This window comes from Lepisosteus oculatus, chromosome 11, assembly GCF_040954835.1.
Source record: "Lepisosteus oculatus isolate fLepOcu1 chromosome 11, fLepOcu1.hap2, whole genome shotgun sequence".
NCBI lineage: Eukaryota > Metazoa > Chordata > Actinopteri > Semionotiformes > Lepisosteidae > Lepisosteus > Lepisosteus oculatus.
In genome coordinates, this window is record NC_090706.1 from 14,654,504 (window position 1) to 14,672,616 (window position 18,113).

An 18,113-nucleotide genomic window follows, 5' to 3' on the forward strand; every position below is an offset into this window, starting at 1 on the left:
GGAGCACCTGGAGGAAACTCACGCAAATTCCAAAACGACACTGGCGGGCCTGTCCTGTCCAGGGCGTACCCCACCCTGTGCCCGTTGCATGTCGCGAGAGGCACCGGCCCCCCTGTAACCCTGAATTGGATGAAAAGGTGGAAGATGGATGGATGGATTATTCAAACCCGGGCTCTTGTTTGTTCTTCAGAAAAACCATGTGCCTTGTGCGGTTGGATAGACATGATTATTTTTTATTATTATTATTTTTACGGGTTCTCGGTCTTAAAGAAGGCTTTGTTTTGCAGGTCCAGATTCAAAACAGTACTTGGGCCTGGATTAAGTAAAAAAATATGACCCGCCAGTTGCCAGTTGCAGACCCAGTAATTGGTGGCGGGTTTTCTCTACATACTGTATTAATAAGAACCTCTTGGCAAACTGAGGTCCCCCATCATTTACTGGGTGTGGAATGGGATATATTGGCTGAAGCTGTGATCTAACCTGGTCCTGCCTCTGGCTAGTTTATAGTTTATAGAATATACTTTTTATAGAAAGTTTACTTTCTTATTGCTGTGTTGCTGTTCTGAAGTCTACACTAGGTGAAAGTGTGCAGACATTGAGACGTGCATATAGAAGTCTCCTACTGCATGTGTAAGTTTAGATGGGCACACTGTGCTGAAGTTGCCACAAACGAGTCCACATTTGTATAGGCACTTACAGTAAGACAGCACTTGGATTTTAAAATGATGGTATTTCAGAATCCTCTCCCCACAGTACAGTTTTATTAAATAATTGCTAGATAATTCAATTGTGTTCAGATGCTCCGTGCTCTAAAAATGATGTCGTATCTTTTAACCGTTTTCCAAGATTTAAATTTGATCGTAATTTGGGAAAGACGAGTTTCCGACTCCCAAGTCAGTTGTATAGTAACGACATGGAGCCACTTCGATATAAATGCCGTTTTGTGGGAGACTGGGGTGTTACCGAGAGGCTGCTGCTTTGTTTATCTCCCTTGAGTGAAGATAAAGAGGGGTTTGGTGTGTGTAATTGTGTGTGCTAGGGAGAGACCGAACGTGTGTGTGTGAGAGAGGAAAGTAATTTATGACGGATAACCTCTGGAGGCATCGTGGATCATCAGAGTCCCACTTTGACACCGTCCGGGGGGAGGAGAGAGAGTGAATGAATGAGGGAGGGAGCGAGCGAGCGAGAGAGAGAGAGAGAGAACAAGAGAGGATCTCGGAAAAAAAAACTTCAAGGTTCCCGAAGCAACTTTTTTTTTGTCTTAAATGCAGAAGTAGAAGCGGCCGGCGGCGGGTGGAAAGCGGGTCTAGTCGAGGAGTGACAGAGCTCTCGTGCTGCGCGCAGTGCTGGTCCCCCCGAGCCCGTGCTCATGGCCGAGGACAAGTCCCGCAGCTGAATTCAAACTTTTTTTTGTGAAACTTTTTTTTTGGAGCTTTTCACGGACCCAGCGACAGGTTTGCCGTTTTTAAAAAAAATAAAAATAAAAAATGAGTCGGTGGAAATACAGGACGAGGACAGCTATTTGGATGCGGTTATCGCAGCTATTTCTTATCACTCTGCTACAAGCGACAACGACGACGAGAGCAGGTAAAATTGTAGCCATGTCTTGTTTTTTTAAGGTTACACAGCATCTGTATGCATTTTTTTTTCCCTTCAATATAAATTTCCCATAGTTTGAGCCTGCTGTAATTCATTACTTTCAGAACAAAAGGCTGGGAATGTAAGACTTCAGAGTGCAGCGACTGTGAACGGTCTTAATTTCATAAGTGATTAACAGAAGAATGAATAGTTGGACGAGCGCAGCCGAAGTTGCGTGTGCTTGCTCACGCCGCGGTGCTCTGATTCTGGGCTTTGCGGCTCAGAAAGAGACATTATCTTTCGTCAGGATCTTGCACATCTTCAGCGCTTGGCTGCTGGTTTGAACTTGCTCGGGTTCCGATAGAATCCGAGGGGTTTTAGCCTGATTTCTCCGTCTTCTGACCAGGCGCTCGAAGATGCTTTCGAAAGGTCTGAAAATCGTGCGTGGATTCTGACCTTGAATTCTTGAATTATTTCGAACTTCCTGGTGTGTTTTGTCACCTAATGTGTTTTTTTTTTAATTTAAAAGATCCAGAGAACTGTATTTGGTACATGAAGTTATTGTATCTTGTAAATTTCATCTGCTGCACAAGGTGCAAGGAGTTGAAAAGTATTTGAATTCTGAAGTATTTTAGAAGTACCTGGGGGGTCATTTCTCTTAGACTTGTGACTTTTGCGCGTTAGCAATCGAACAAGACACGAAACGTTACAAAATGACGCGATTTGTACAAGGGTACTTGGAACTGACCCTACCGAAATTATTACTCTGCATCCTGTGGCGCAGTGATGTCGTTAGGTCGTTGCAGTTGCATTACAGGAAACAAAGTATAAATGCATTAAAAGTGGAAATCCCTGTGCGAGCTCGGGGGCCTGACGTCGCGATACTGTGGTAAACCTGAAGTGCTCATTTCAAGATGACCAGGCTGGGAGGCGTGAGGACGCGTGCGGACCGGGGCCGTCGGCTTGCACAAGCGGGAGTAAAACTGCTCGTGCTTCCGAGCGCGCGGGAGAGGGGGCTCAGTTCTTCTTGGCAGCTCGTGTTCATCCGGTAGACGAGTCTAAATCTCGGCGTTTAGAGAAGCACCGCGATTGAGAGTTGGCGTGGCTTGTGCGCTCCACGGTTTTTATCGGTCGGAAGGGGGTGACACGGGGCCGTGGGCTATGGTTTTTGCTGACCCCCCCCCCCCGTCTCTCCGTTCGGATAGCTCGGATAGCAGGTGTCCTTCAGCGCCCTGTCACCCCCCAGTGAAGGAGTTTAACTCTTCAGCGGGCGACCCGACTTCCTCTCCCTCGTGCCCTTTCTCCGCTTTCCAGGATCGCAGTTCGTTCGCCCGGGACATCCCTACAGCCACCAGCCGAGCAACAGGCGCAGGACAAGAGACCATTTTAAAACCCAGTGACTCGCGGAGGAAGGGTGTTGGACAGTGTGTTTTACCTGCTGTGTCCCTCCCCGCTCCCCCGGGGTCTGTCTAATGGGGCAGTCGCTTCTCCAGTGCCGACGGAACACGTCGCCTCAGGCAGTTTCTGAAAGGATACTCGGCCGGGGTGGCATTTAACAATCCCATCATTTAACACCCCATCATTCTCCTTTCAAAGGTGATAATTAATCCCATTTCACTTTTTAATGGCCTCCCTTTGGGGAGCAAAAAATCAACAACCTGATTAGCTCAACTGCAGCGCAGCGATAATTAAAACGCAGGCACGTCACAGATGAGGGCGACTGTCCATATGGTTGCACAGGCTCTCCAAGGGCTTAAATGGCTCATTGCCACGGGAGCACGGAAGCGCTCGGGAAACATCCCGGCTAACCTCTCCCGTACCTGCAGCACCCCCTGTCTGGAAGGATCGCTTATTGCAGTTAGCTGCACCTGTTCTGAAATGTGCGGGCATCCGTCCTTGGAAGAATTAAAGAGCAGGAAGGGCACATTCTTAATGATCTGAATGATCACACCAGGCTGTGTCCCCAGATATCCTCTCGCCTCTGCTGCGAGTCGATCAGCAGGGCTCGGCTTCTCGCATCAGGGAAAACCTGCTGCCTGACGGACTGAAGCATCTCTGCGTTTAAAGGTTTCTTAACCCCTTTGCGTCTGTGATGTTGCGGGATGTGTTGCATATTTCCAAGTAAAAGGCATTCTCCAGACTTTGGGATTATTTTCCATCTCCTTCCCGAGTGTTAAATCAAAACTTGGGGGAGATAAAATGGGTTTTTGAGCATGCCGGGTTTTATAAAGCAGAAGTCACTGTGCAGTGTTCCTGTGGGGTCAGTAGCCTTGATGTGTATGGAGCCACTGGGATACCTCAGAGTAAAGCTACCGAGTGCTAAAGCTCCCTCTGCTGTAGGGCCAAGGACAGGTGAGCAGGGCTGCTGGTGAACCCCTCTGTACTTGAGCCAGTAGTGCAATTGACAAGCCTCTGGCAGCGGCTGCTATCGGGGAGAAGCTACACCAGGAGACCAGATACCACATGCCAGTGTGAGAAGAGCAAGTCCCTCCCTCCAGGCGCTGGTGTTTGTAAAGTGATGGAGGTGGTGGACCAGTAGGTGGCGCTCTTTTCTCTGAACCAGGATTTGCACAGCAGTGCCCCAGTAAGGTTACTTTGGACAATGGGGTATAGGAGGTGCCGTACTTCAATACAGATGTTAAACCGAAGTCCAAACTACTGTGCTTTTAAAGATCATATGGCTTTAGTAAGAGCCAGGGTGTTAACTTCAGTATCCTGGCTGGGTCCAGAATGAGCTTCTCCCTTCTCCCTCTGATCTGCTGTGTGGCGGGGCTGTTGGCGCAGGACAGCTGCTGGGGTTTTATGCAGGTGGGTTCTGGGCTTCAGTGGTGGATGAAGCAGATGAAAATCACTCTATAAAGGTAATTATTTTCATCCTCCCAGTCTGCCCCAGGAAATCATAATCCATTCTCTCTTCACTGGCACCTAAGATCTGTGCAGGTCCCTGCCAGTTTGTGTTGGGAGGACAGTTTGATTTGAGAAGGAAGTCCCTGGAGAGACAGTGTCACAGAGCTGTGCTATAGAAAGACACAGGTTCCCCTAAACGTGTGTACTTCTGTGTTCTCCTGTGGACTGCGCCCATTGAATGGCATGTAAGAGCGTGCCATTCAATCCAGATCCTGTAAGAACATAAAAAGTATATAATATGTGGCAAATCTTTGGTAAGGCCCTTTACATTTTACTTTTTGGATTGTGAGGAACTTACCTACCTGATGAGCTCATCCAGCCATTTCTTGAAGACTCCCAGGCCATCCACATCACAGGCATGGCTGTGTAGTTCATTCCAGACACCTCCTGCTCTTTCAGCAAATGTTCCGCACCCGGTTTTCAGCTCAGGTGCACCTCCTCTGAGTTTCTGCTGGTGTCCCCGAGTCCTTGGTTGATGCTATAGTGGGGTACAATGGAGGTGTGGTCAGTCACCCCGTAACTCCACTGGCTGCCTCGGATATCTGTACGGTGATGAAACAAATTGGGGCTGTTGACAGCAGCCGCCCTTCACCCCCCCATTGCTGCAGAAGGAAGCAGAAGAAGGCCCTACGGAAAGCAGGGCCAGGCTTGCTTGCAAGTGCAGCCCTGTTCTTTAAGATCCGCCTCGCCTTCTGGGATCTTTCCCTCCATCCCACGTTCCCTATGTTTTCTCAGTGAGGGGAAAGAAAATTCTAACAACAGATGCTTCACCTGCTGCTACTATGTGCACCGCAGGTAACAAACGATCAGCCTGAGTGAAATGCGGGAGTGTTTGTTCTCACACTGATGAAATTGCACTCTGGCTATGGAGTCTTCAGAGGACACATAGTCTTGATGATAACCAAGCGCAGTAAGTCCTCCTTCAGTAGCTTGGTTAGATCCTAATGATTGCAATGCAGGGAGCACATGTGTACAGGGTGTCTGGCGTGACTGGCCTAGCTGAGGGGATGACAGCCCAGCCCCTCATGACAGCGAGGACTGAGCCAGGGAGCTGCTGCAGGGGTGTAGACCGGGAGGCGGGGGTTACGAGAGGAAGTCCTGGGTGCGAGACGTACTGTGTGTACATTACATAGGTGAGCAGACGTGTGTGAGATTAGGATCTACTGTACAGTGCCCTTCCTCCCAAGCGTCTCTTGTAAACTCCATTTGGTGTTTTCAGTTAACCACAGAAACCTCAAGTAGGGACGACATGTGGCACACACACTTGCACCCTCCAGACTTTCTGATCTGTGGTTCCCCTGTTCTTTCTTTGGACGCCATGTCTGTTTTTTTCCGTGGGATGTCTTCAGGCGTAGCTCCTTTTTCTTATTTGGTCTCACAGCCCTGGGAGATCTCTGGTCGATACTTGTACGAGAAGGGGAGCGCTTGTACTCCTTTGATCGTGGCAGCAAATCAGACTGGCAGACATTTTTTTTTTTGGAGTTGGAGAGGGTGGGCACGTGTGGAAGGGGCGGCTGGAGTTAAAGGGTGAAATGGATTCATATTTTATCCAGAAATCAGCTGCTTCTTAAGTTGGCAGCTCATTTGTTCCATTTCTACAGCCCCCCCCCCCCCCCCCCCCCGTCCCTGGATTAAACATCTGGCTTCCAGAGGCTCTCCTCCAACGGCACATGCAGTAGTGATAGGGGATTAGCACTGCGCCCGTCAAGGAATTCATGAATGAGATCTATCTAACCCGTAAACCCACTGAGCTGTGGAGAGAATGAGGGTGTTTGATAGGGTGGCGTATGCAGGAGATTGATGATCCAGGTTTAGTGAATATTTTTCCCCTGGGACTGTTTAAGAAACAAGATTCTTACAATGAGCAGCAAATTATCCCCTTCGTCTGTTTCCGCAGTGCATCTCTGTGTCAGTAAAACCTGTTGCAGTGAGACAGCTCTGTATGCACTGAGCAAATATCAGCTGAAAGACTTTGGAAGGGAATCTTGCACGGCAGATTTGCTGCTCCCACAGTTAGGTCTCCACCATTACTTTATTTCTGCTGGAAGACCAGACTTCTAAACAGTGCAGTAAGAGCACTGTGCAGAATGAGACATGTTCATATTTGCAGATTTCTGTTAAAATATGGGACTTCAGAATGGAGAAAAACAAGCAAGATGGTGAGTGTTTTGAGAACAAATTGTGCTACTAAGAGGTAAGCAATGGTATTAAATGTTTGGAGAGTAGACCATTAATAGGTTTCAGAATGCTGAATATAGAGACGACTGGGGGAAGAACATAAGTGTTACACCGCTGTATTTTACCAATAGATCGAAAGCTCTTGTGTGACTTGAATTATTGTCCCCTGGACTCTCCCTGAAATATCTGGCTTCAGTGGAATATCTATGAACTAAAGATCAAACCAAAAGATCAGGATAGAGTATTGTGGTTCCCACTTGTCACATGTGTCTGGTTTGAATTAAATGACCTCAATATCTGTGTCCTGAAGGGGGGCTAGAGTAGCATAGTAGATAAGTCTGTGGTTTTAAAACTGGTGAGTTGTGGGCTCAAGTCTGCGCTGTGGACCTCCCGTCGTACCTTGAACAAGGCACTTGACCAAGATTTCTCTGGTCCACCCGTCTGTATAAATATGGACCAGCTTTCCTGGGTTTAATTGCTGCAATTTTCCAGACTCACAGTGACTCTTAACCACTGTAAGACACTGAAACCAGGATAAGCTCTGTCCCGATGAGCCGATGTGGCTGGGATATGGATGTTACCTAGATCTGGCAGGCTTCCTCCCATCTCAGAACATACAGCATGACCTAGCCCCCCCACACACTTCCAGAGACAACCAAGGAAGGCCTGCCAAGACGTTTGTAAGTGTTGCCGGATATGCACAGCGATTGCCCCTGTTTGGAGTGTCAATAAGGTGGATGCCCTGGAATGTACACACCCAAAGAGATCTGATGACATGCATGCTAAGACATCAGGAGCAGGGGGCTTAAGAGGGTTGAAAGGGTTTCAGTGAGGGGCCTGCTGGGCCTGATTTACACCTAGAATTGCGCAACTTGTCAAGAGAAGCTGTGAGGAAAGTCTGCCTGACCGGCTGGGACACGTCCTGCCTACAGGAGAGGTCCTGAAAGCAGCCTCCGTCTTGTTCTCTTGAATTAATCTCATCTGCTTCCATTTTGCTGTAACACTTTGCCTAATTTTTGCATTCCTCGGAACAAAGGTTCCTTTCATGCACAACTCCAAACACTTGATTTGGAGTATCTGTAGAAGTGAAGCTGGATTCTGATTTAATCAGAACAGTGGTGCTTTTATTGTCATCTGTTCCAACTCTATTTGAGCAGAGTTTGGTGCTTTATTGATAGCAAAATTTGTAATCTGGCCTAACTAAACTGTGGTCTCTGCCCCTCCTGCTGCTGAACAAATTGGTTGAAATTATCTTGTTGCTTGTTGCCAAAACTGCCATGCTGCGGGTATAAATTCTTCTGTTGCATTCCGCGCAGATCAAGCTAGTTTACATTGCAGGCTCTCAGCAGTGGGGTTACAATTGAGTGTTCTTGTGTGAGGCATAAAAAACAAACAAAACCCACTTTTTTTCCTGGGATCGCGCCTCCTGCTAGGGGGGGAGTAGGTGCGGCTTGATTCCTTCGGCAGGAAGCTGCCCGGTGTCGTCAGATTACTGTCCGTCCGTGGGAGGGCAGGAGGCACAGGTGACAGGCAGAGGGTCACTGTCCTCTTGCTGAGAGTGACTGAGCCTCCTTGGTCTTTCTGTGCCTCTGTGCGCTCCTATCTTGGCCATCAGCCAGGCTTTACGGCAGAGGAGGAGGACTGTGAGCGGAGCCTGGGGACTGTAAACAAGCCGAGAGAGAGATTTCTCACAGTGAAGTTCAGAGCACAGACTAAACAGCAGGAGGATGCTGAGATTAAATCTCCTGAGGTTAGGGCAGTGGTAAATCGCATTCTGTCCCTTGCTCTGAATCATTCCGCCCAACCAGTTAATTACCTTAAATGAACTCATTTAACAACATTTGTAGGTCTTTAGCAGCTGGCTTTCTAATGACGCCCATAAACCACTCATGCAAGACCCAGGGGGCAACAGGGAGGTTGGAGGGCTCAGTGTTTCAGAAATGTGGTTCTGGGCATAATAGTACAGGCAAACATTGGGCAGCTATGGGTAGACGAACAAGAGTCCCAGTGCACAGCTGTTTTGAGCCAGGCCAGGTTTTGTCAGCAGCCACGGGCTATTGTTGTGCAGAACATGTTCTGATGATGTAGAAAAGCTAATGCACTTAATACTGTTTTAACTCCACGCTGCCTGTGCAGAACGTATCCTATTGAGCATACCTTTATCGGAGTTTACTGCTGTGTTAAAAGACCATTCAAGGGCGGTGAGGCAGACTGATAGCATGTTAAAGCATGGAGATCTAGGGGAAACCTTTATGTCAGGTTTAAGATAAGACCGGGGTGTTTAAGAGCACAGGCTAAAAATATGGGCTAAGTAACAAGCAGATTTACTGGAGGCACAGCCTCACAAGGGGAGACTAAATAACATTTTTTTTAAATTTGCCTTCTCTTAAGTGTGTTAGTTTTCAGTCAGATGTTATCCTTTCTTACTGGGTTGGCATCACTGAATTTCCTGTCTCCTCTAAACAATAACACTGGGGGGAAAAAATCCCCGGAAGCACAAAGACAAACACTAGTGACCTCTGCAGTTTCAGCTTTTGTAAGTCAAGTGAAGGAGCCCTCAGAGGGGGAAAAAAAAGATTGAGCTGGACTCGGGATCACAGGTCACAGGTCACATGATCCTGGCAGGGAGGCAGAGTGCAATAGTGAATTGGCCAAGTGTATCAGAACATGAATGACTATATCCCTTAAAACAGCCCAGAGACTTCACATCTAGGACCTTGTGCCTCAATCAAAACATACTTTTTAATCTTCTTTAGTTTTACAGCTGTAAGAGATTTTAAATTCACCTTGAAATATTGGTAGATGTGCAAGGCTTTTTGAACAGAAAACTATTGAAAACGTCAAATCAGGATGGTTATTAGTTCAGTTTGGGGCTTGATTTATGCAGCTAAGGGTCATTCTGGAATGAAAACCTGCAAAGCACTGGATTATGTTGGACTAGGACTGGGAAGCCATGCAGAAATACATACAACACATGCAAGTTGCTTTGGACAAAAATATCAGGCTGATAAATAATTAATACCACAGCCAACAACTAATAACAACAAGTAAACATTTCCTGTAGGAAGCGATTCAGCTAAATAAGGACATGCATTGTCGTTTTTTTAGCAATTCAAGCAATGTACTAACAGGCCATTTCTCTGTGGTTGTGTTCGTCTTGGAAAGCAGGGGTTTGTCTTTCAGGCAAAGGCAGGCGAAGTGCTGGCTGTCTCTCAAGAGCTTGAGCGCAGTAGAGTTAAGTATTGTGCAAAGCCAAACTTCGTAAGGCATGCTGGTGAACGTACAGATATCGCAGCACTTGATCTGAACTGCAGCCTTGGATACAAGGTAACTCCCTGCCGAAGTGGCACCTGTAAGGCGTATATTACTTAATTATTACTGAAACACAGCTTTTAAACTCCCTTGTAAATACCATATACACGCCTTGTCAGTAAAAGAGTTGTGGCCTAGCCTAGTTACTAACACAAAAGGTAACAATTCTTTATAAACAGGCTGTGCAGCATTTGTTAAGTGGTTGTGTATCAGTCATACAGTATGTGACTAACACATGGCTATTGACAATCTTGCCAAAAATCTTAATGAAATAATGGAGCGTAGTAAAACGAAACAACCCAGATGGAAACCAGACTGTAAAACATCGTGATGTTTTGTCCCCCACACTTTCTGGGGATTTTGTGTCGTTATGATCGTGTAGTGCGAGTTTGCCGGAAATGAAAAGCCTGCACTGAAACAGGAACGTGGCCTGACTGAAAGGAAAGATTCCAGTCCCAAAGGGTCCCCTGCGCACATTTTCCACTGTCCCGCTATGCAGTTGCAGACTGTGGTGGTGAGATTATTTAGGAAGAGGAAGAGATAGATGGAGAGAGAGAGGCGTGTGTGTGGACTTCCCTCAGCTTCAGGAATGCCACAGTTAGGATCTGAGAAAAAAAGTCCACATGATAAGTTAGAGTGAGGTTTCCTGTCATGATGCTCTGAGTGATAATAAGTGAGTGGACCTTGTAGCCAGTGCGCAAGTGCTGTCTGTTTAGTGTGTCTGCGGTCTCAAACCTGTTTAATAAGGGATCTGGTGCTGTGTGCCCCACATGCTGCCTGTGGTCACCTGGAAGTGTCAGGATAGTCTGTCCGTGATGCTACAATACCGAAATTGTGCAGGCAAGAGGTTTTTGGAGTATCTTTTCATTATAAATCGGGGGACTTAGATCATAAGAAATGTGCATTTGTTGTAAATACTATTAAAAAACAATCAAATCAAATGTGTAACTTTGTTAGAAATCATTACAGCTCGACACAGATGTTGACTGTGGCCCGTGGATTGAACTGATTTCTCTTTCTGGATCAGTGTTTGGAGCTGAAATCACCGTTTTCTTAATTGCACAAATATCTGCAGACTTTCATGAGCTGATCATTTTTTATTTTATCGAGCGGCCTTTAGTCCGTCCTAGCCAGTAATGTAAAACATTCATCCGCTATGTTCCCCACAAATGAAAACGTCACGGAGAGCAGTTGGGGGGGACAGCTGGGAGATCAAGGGGTGTCTGTGTTAGTGTGTCAGCGATGCTATCCCTCAGGGGCTGCTTTGTCGGGGCTTCCTGTTGATATTACTCTGTTAAGCACTGCTTTACTGCTCCGGGGAGCTGTTTAACAGTGACAGTAACCTTCCCCTTCAAAGGCCAGCTCTGCAGCACATGCAGCTCCCTTTGGTTTTTGGTCAGCATGAGCATCCTGGGAGTGAGTATGTTGAGAGCGGCCCCTGGGGGGGGGCAGTTTGATGTTGGGAGTGGCGTGCTGTGCTAGGATAGATTTCGGGGAAGGGTTAATGGGGGGCAGACCGTCTCTGTGCCTTTGCTGTTTGCACTGTTGCGGGCCAGTGCCCTCGCAGCCAGCGAAGAGGAATTCCCATCCAGCGCTCCAGCTGTCCCTGGAAGAAGACTCCCAAAGGTCAGAAGGTCGCGTCCCTGGTAATTTCATTAAGCCTGCCCTGCCCAAGCCCACAGACTGACGGACGGAATTCCCCCCCACCGACCATCGTTCTTCTTTCTTTTCTTCCTCCCTTCTTCATTTTGTTCTTGATTTGCTCCTTCTGTTCCTTCGTCTGCGAATGTGGAGGGGGCCTGACCTGCAAACCCCAGCTTTTCACACTCCCAGTCTGTGGTGCTGGAATGCGCCAAACCCACTTGCGCTTGGGCTCACACACACACAAACGCACTTAGTGCACTTGATCTAGGTGGAACAAGTTGATGAAAGGCTGTCTCTGTTTCTCCCTGCACATGTCACGATTGCTGCCATTAATTAACGCATTGGGCTCAGTAGTTAAAGGATTAGCTGACCTGCCTAGGGAGTAATTTATATATAGTCCCGGGGCTTTTGTCTCCTGATCGCCTGTCTTTCTGGAGAGTGTGATGTTACGGGGGGGGGAGAAGGCTCTTTTAACCCAAGAGGGTGGCAGGTGGGCAGACCATGAAGCTAGCAGCTCTTCTGATAAACCTCCAGGGTGCTTGTTGTCCCCAACCGTGGCTCCTGCAGTGACAGTGCACTCAGATTTTTTTATTTTTTACAGTAGTTGATTTCTTGTTATCTCGCTCGAATTGGAACAGCCAGTTGTGTCTGCGAACCGCGTGGCCATAGACAGGGAGGAATGAGGAAGTGTAGGCAGACACCTCTGCCCCACCCCACCTGCCTATAAGCCATCTGTCATCAGAGATGCCACAGCCATGTCCTGGAGGACAGGCGTGCCCTTCCCAGACAGCGCCACATGTCTGCAAGCACCAAATAGGCCACAGAGCCACAGGCCTCCTGGCCAGCTAATCCCACTGAACTCTCGGTGGTCCTCAGCCAGTTGCTTGGAGAATCCTGGTCGCTGTTAATTTGTGACACGACCTAGGCTCAAACCCACGACAGAGTTCAACCTGAGCTCTAGACACTGGGAGGCCCCTGTAGCCTTTCCTCCTACTTGAATGTCAAACCTGGGGGCAAGAGGCTGAGTGTGTAGTGGGGCATTTGAGCACCCACTGCAGAAATTGCCTGTCAGCGCATTTTCCTCCTTTCCTTCCTAACCTGTGGAGAAGCCATCAATAATGGTAGAAAATGCACAGTCTGAAATTCTAAATTGGGTAGTGCTTGACGTCTGATGCATATTCCCTGTGTCTCTTTTCCAGTTTGTATCCTGTAGTAATTGTAATATTTGTCAGAAGAGGTTAGAATTAAAAACTGCTGAGATCTTATAATGAAGAGAGATTAAGAGACGGAATAATGAACAGCAGAATTACCACCATTTTTTCCTAGGTAGAATGTACCACAGCTGCACCCTTTTATAAGGCTTCTTTTCCCTGTGTGTTTAGCCTGTTCCTTCTCTTGGCAACAGCAGCGTGCGATTCGTTTAGGAAACCCGATACAGATATTATATGGAAACCGCAGACTTTTTTTTAAAAAAGAACCCATTATATTAGATTAGAAGAGATTGTAAACATGGCCACATTGTAAAGTGTGATCAACAAGACAAAACACAGCGTGTCCAGCTGAGACTACTGTTGTGATACCCACACGCACATACAGTATATATATATAACGTATATGTTAATGGTACTCAGTAAGTATTTAACAGTTGAATGCAACAAGGATACAGCCTGGGAATCAGATAGTTTGACGGGGAAGGAATTAACATGTAGGAAGGCCAGCACTGCTTTTAATAGCCTGTAAGCACTTAACATTGCTGTTTATGGCTGTAGCTTTTGTTACTGAAATTATACTTATGTAGTTTTAAAATGTTTTTGTTTTAATATTTAATTGAGACAGTTTACTTTTTTCCTTTTGTTCAATTACTGTCTGGCAAGTTCACCTTTATCTGAAATGCAAAAGATTGGGCTGGTCTAGATAGCCAGAAGCAGTCTGCTGTCTCTAGTGTTGATTAAACCTTTTGGATTAATACCTATGATACGGAGCATCTCATAGAACACCGCCAAGATTCGTATATCTTTAGTGCATTAATAGATTTGAGCAGTGGATTGTGTAAGAAATGGCAGCAATCATTGAACAGATCAATAAGTTCACTCCGATGAAAATTAATTATTTTTATTTAATCTGTACTAGAGTCTAAAACATTTGACAGAGCAGAGACTGCTCAAACTGTAGACGTTTTGATTCTCAGGTCTCTTCCTACACTCATTCAGACCTGGCTGCCCAATGCAAAAAAATTCTAAAAAAAACTGTTGGGCCTTAAAAGGTAGGGGCTCGACTCAGATGGTCTCCGCCAAGTGGGGAGATGCATTGCAGCACCAAAGACCCATCTCGGCCCGTTTCCACTTTGTCATGACTCACCACCGTGAGATCTCCGGCTTGGAAAATATTTTAAAAAAACAAAACAATTGCGGTCTTGTTTCTGGAAGTAATAGAGGCTGATTTGCTGAGATTTGTTATATATCAGCCATCCCATACCTCCCCCACCCCCCGCCCCCAAGGCAGTTCTTTTTGTTTTTACAGCTTTGACAAGCTGCCCAAACCTGCAGAGACAATGGGGGGGGGGGGTGTTTGTAGCTTACTAAAACACAGTTTTATCAACAAAACCAAGGAAAACGTCAACGAACACCTCACTTATACTTCACGATGAAACAGAAGGTGCAGAAGTAGCGTCCCGACCAGGGGCGCTACCTGGCCAGAGATGGCCAGGCAACTAAGTCTTCCCCTGGCTGGCGTGTGGTGATTGACCACCGGTAGTGTTTAAGAGTCTTCCCGGTGCATCAGGGCGATCTCATTTCCACAGGTACACACAGAAAGTTTTCCTGGTTCCCGCTGGATGGGAGCCAAACCGCAGGACCTGGACAGCTGCCACAGACCAGCACTTCTGATGAGGGCTTTGAAGACAGGAATTTGCATCAGTAAAATTTATGTCTGCGTACGGTGTGCTTCATTTTCAGTAGAGCTCAGTGGCTACGTTCAGTGCTCCAGGGCTTCGGAATTGAATTAATCGCATGAAAAGGGAGGATTGCTGCTCAGTTTTGAAGGCTCCTTTCTCTATTTTAATGATGAGCTCAAACACCTGAGTTTTGCACGTGCTTTGGTTTAAAAACTGAATTAATTGAAAAAGCTGAAAAAGTTCAATATTGAGACTATCGTTTAGTGAGCTTCATTTGAGAGAAGCTGATGTTTTACTTCTGTGTCTACATCTGCAAGGCAGTGGGGATCTTATTACTTTTATGTTTCAGACGTTAGGAGTGGGGTCTGTATGGCCTGTGTGATTTATATCTCCCACTTGGACACAACCCCACACTTAACCTCCACTTACTGGCAGCCCTGAGGTCTCTGCATACATTTCTGAAGATGGGCCCAAATTTAAAGCCCCTCATCTCTATCTAAATCTTTGCCTCTGCCAAATTTTGTGGCAGTACTATATTACTGTACTTATCCGTAGAAGACGGTGAAAGGGGTTTGAATTTTGTTCATCTGAGCTCACGTGTGGGATCCTGTGTGTGAACATCCCCGGCTCCATTAGCCACACAACTACTAAACTACACTAGCCCAGGGGGGTCGTTAAAAGTAAAATTAGCTTAACGAAGATCCTTAACTGCTTTCTGAAAAATCTATCACTTCAAACGGAGTGGGTGCATGTCTCAGCCTTTCGTATGGGTATCTTTGTCAAGCCTTACAGGATTCGCGTAGCTTCCCAGTCCTGCTTGTGCTCTGCAGTCTCTCCCATGTGTATTATCTGAGTGTCAAGCCTTTTTGAGTGAGATGCCTGTACCAGCTCTAGTGCTCTGTGGCTGTCTGCCACAGCCATTCTCTGCCTCCCCATGCTGGAGGGACAGAGCTGTGACAGCTTTATCAGTGCACGTCTGTTGGGAGAGCCTGCGAACACAGAGTGTGTTTTTTGTCTGCATGTTACCGGCATTACACAGTTAGCAAAGCACGTGCATCTTAATTAACTGAAGTTGTTTTGAGCTGATCTGTCAGGCACTCTTAGTGGCAGACAGCTTTGGGCCTGTGGAAATATCTGCATCAGGCTGAGGCAGAGTTCATTCGGCATTAATTGAACCCGTGGCGCATTGGACCTGCTTGCTGTTCTGAACACCATCTCTTCATGACTTATCACGCTCAGGCGTCTGCGTTATCAGCACAAGAAGAATTTCAGGCGTGATTTATTGTACATCTGTGAAGAAACATGACTTCTCTACTCCCCAGCCCAGATGCATATGTTAAAGCTCAGTGTTTCCATTACACTCTGAGCAATAATTAGTATGTATGTTGCATTTGCTCCTAAAGAGTGATGAGAAGTTAAAATGCCTTTTGCATTGCCATGACCAGTACTGTTCTCAATCTGATCAGAATACTTTAGATAGTTATCAGACTGTTGCTCCCTTCAGGTGAGGTGGTCGAAGGTGAGGGACTCCATTTTTCCAAAAGGTCCGATTTTGCTCATGTGAACCTATTGCCTGTATTGCGTTTTTATCTTGACTGAACTCCAAAAAAAACATCTAGCTGATTTTAGGAGTATCTCGATAAGTGTTAGCTTCAGTCCTCTGTGCAAATAATGGTTCTGCTCAAATTTAAAATCATTTCATTGCTGATTTTTTTCAGTACCATTAATTCCAATTTAACAAGTCCTGAGAGACTGCGCATCTGTCTTCCTGCAAGTGAGATCTGGTGCTAATCGAGATCCCATTTTCCCACCGGACCATCGGATATCCTCGGAAGCTCGTGTGGAAGCTGCAGCTATGCCGACGTGCCCGTTCTGCAAATTAGCATCAGCAAGTGGATTCTCTCTGGCTTTGCACAGTTTCCTTGGTGCTCCATGTAAGAAAAGCAGAGCAGACAGTGGGGCTTTGAAACACTCATGCACATTACATGGCAGTGAGTTAATGCTATTAACCCTGACAGTTCGGGGATGCAGAGGTCAAGGCTTTCCTTTTGGCCTCCTTCTTGAGGTTAAATTCAGGCTGTGTGCTGGCTCACGATGAGTGCCCTGAAAATTGCCCCCGCCCCTTATCAGAGGTAATAAATTATTCACAGGACTGAGTTCCGTGACAGCAGTCCTGAGGTCCAACTCTGGGGGCAGCTGCAGAGCACGTCCGACTTTGTCTTTGATGCTGAAGCAAATTGTGGTTTCTTTCATGAAAGGCCAAGCCATGTACCCGTAACTGCTGTGAAAATATTTTATCTTGATGGGAATGAAACGCCGAAGAGCAGACCACACTATGTGAACTTAACCCGTGTGTGTCTGTTTTTTTTCCCCTAGACTGGATTCCTCAGCTGTTAGTTTTCTGGTCTCATTCTTATTAAGTTCCAATTCTCCAAACGCCAAGAGAGAAATGTTTTGTTTGTTTTTTTTGTTTTAAAGAAAGTCAGGTCCTCGGGCATGTCTTGTGAAGAGCAGCAGTCCTGTGAGCTGACTGCTGTTGCTCGGCTCACAAACTGTGAAAACAATCAGGTATTAGAACAATCGGCAGCTGCGCTCGCTGTCGTCATGCGTGAAGGAAGAGCTGTGTTAACTGCAGCTGCAGCGAGATGCTGCTGTCCAGGAGCTCCGTTAGACAGGAGTGTCCACAGTCACTGTGGAAGCGTGACATGTGACGGCTGCATTTGTCATTAAAGAATTCATGGCTGAATGTTTACTTGATCAATAATTTTGATTATGAAACATGTTCAGTTGCTGCAGAATGGAGTTTCCTCCCACTATGGTAGGATATAACAAAGCACTTCATTTAAAACATGTTGAGTACTTAGTCGATGTACGTATTGCGGTTATTAAGAAGCCAGCATTAATTATCTTCCACAGTTAACGAGCGCTGAGGAAGCCTGGCTCCAAACAATTTTTTACACAGCTTTGAAAATCTGTACTTCAGCTCATTAAGGAATCGAACGGCAATTTTCATTAAAGTGGCTTTTAATTACATCGGAGCGTTCTTGCTTTTAAAATGATGGGCTTATAAGAAACGTTTGATGACCCGTGTAATTTCATGGGTAGTGTTATATATAGTATGGTTAATTGTCTACTCCTGTCACCGTAGTCTAATGCACACAGCTGGGGTTTGTGTTACCCTGCTATTATCTATGTACTCTGTTCGCAATGCAGAGTCTGCTTTATCCACAATACATTGCCTTAATCAGAGATGTACAAGACTTCCAGCAGATTGTACAGGCACATTTTAATTACCAACTGATGAAGGCCTAAAGGAACAGTTGATTCAACTTCTTGGACTAATAATTAGTACAATTAATTAATTGTGATCAGAGGCGGAGTGAGAATTAAAGACCCCTTCAGCTTATGAAGGCTGGAGCTGCAGGCTCCTCATCTACATTCCCCTCAGTGCACATACACGCTCTGGATTATCTGCAGTTCACGGTCCTGTATATTTCCTATACAGCATCTCCAGCGCTATCAAACATGCATAACCTTTGACCGTGATGCGATTGTAGTAGTCCCAGTATAATTCTTCTGTTATGGTGTATATATTCACCTT

General features: G+C 46.3%; 1 protein-coding gene across 2 annotated transcripts in view; it reads left to right on the forward strand.

The window, feature by feature from the left end:
- Positions 1 to 1,156: 1,156 nt before the first annotated feature.
- The window catches only part of col5a3a (collagen, type V, alpha 3a), a 114,724-nt gene continuing 97,767 nt past the window's right edge, over positions 1,157 to 18,113 (forward strand). The window contains exon 1 of one of the 2 annotated variants that reach the window (XM_069195759.1): positions 1,157 to 1,587. In XM_069195759.1, the coding sequence (XP_069051860.1) occupies positions 1,488 to 1,587 (100 nt within the window). In that variant the 5' untranslated portion in view covers positions 1,157 to 1,487. The remainder of the gene's footprint in view (positions 1,588 to 18,113) is intronic. The other variant, XM_069195760.1, reaches the window with a different exon arrangement.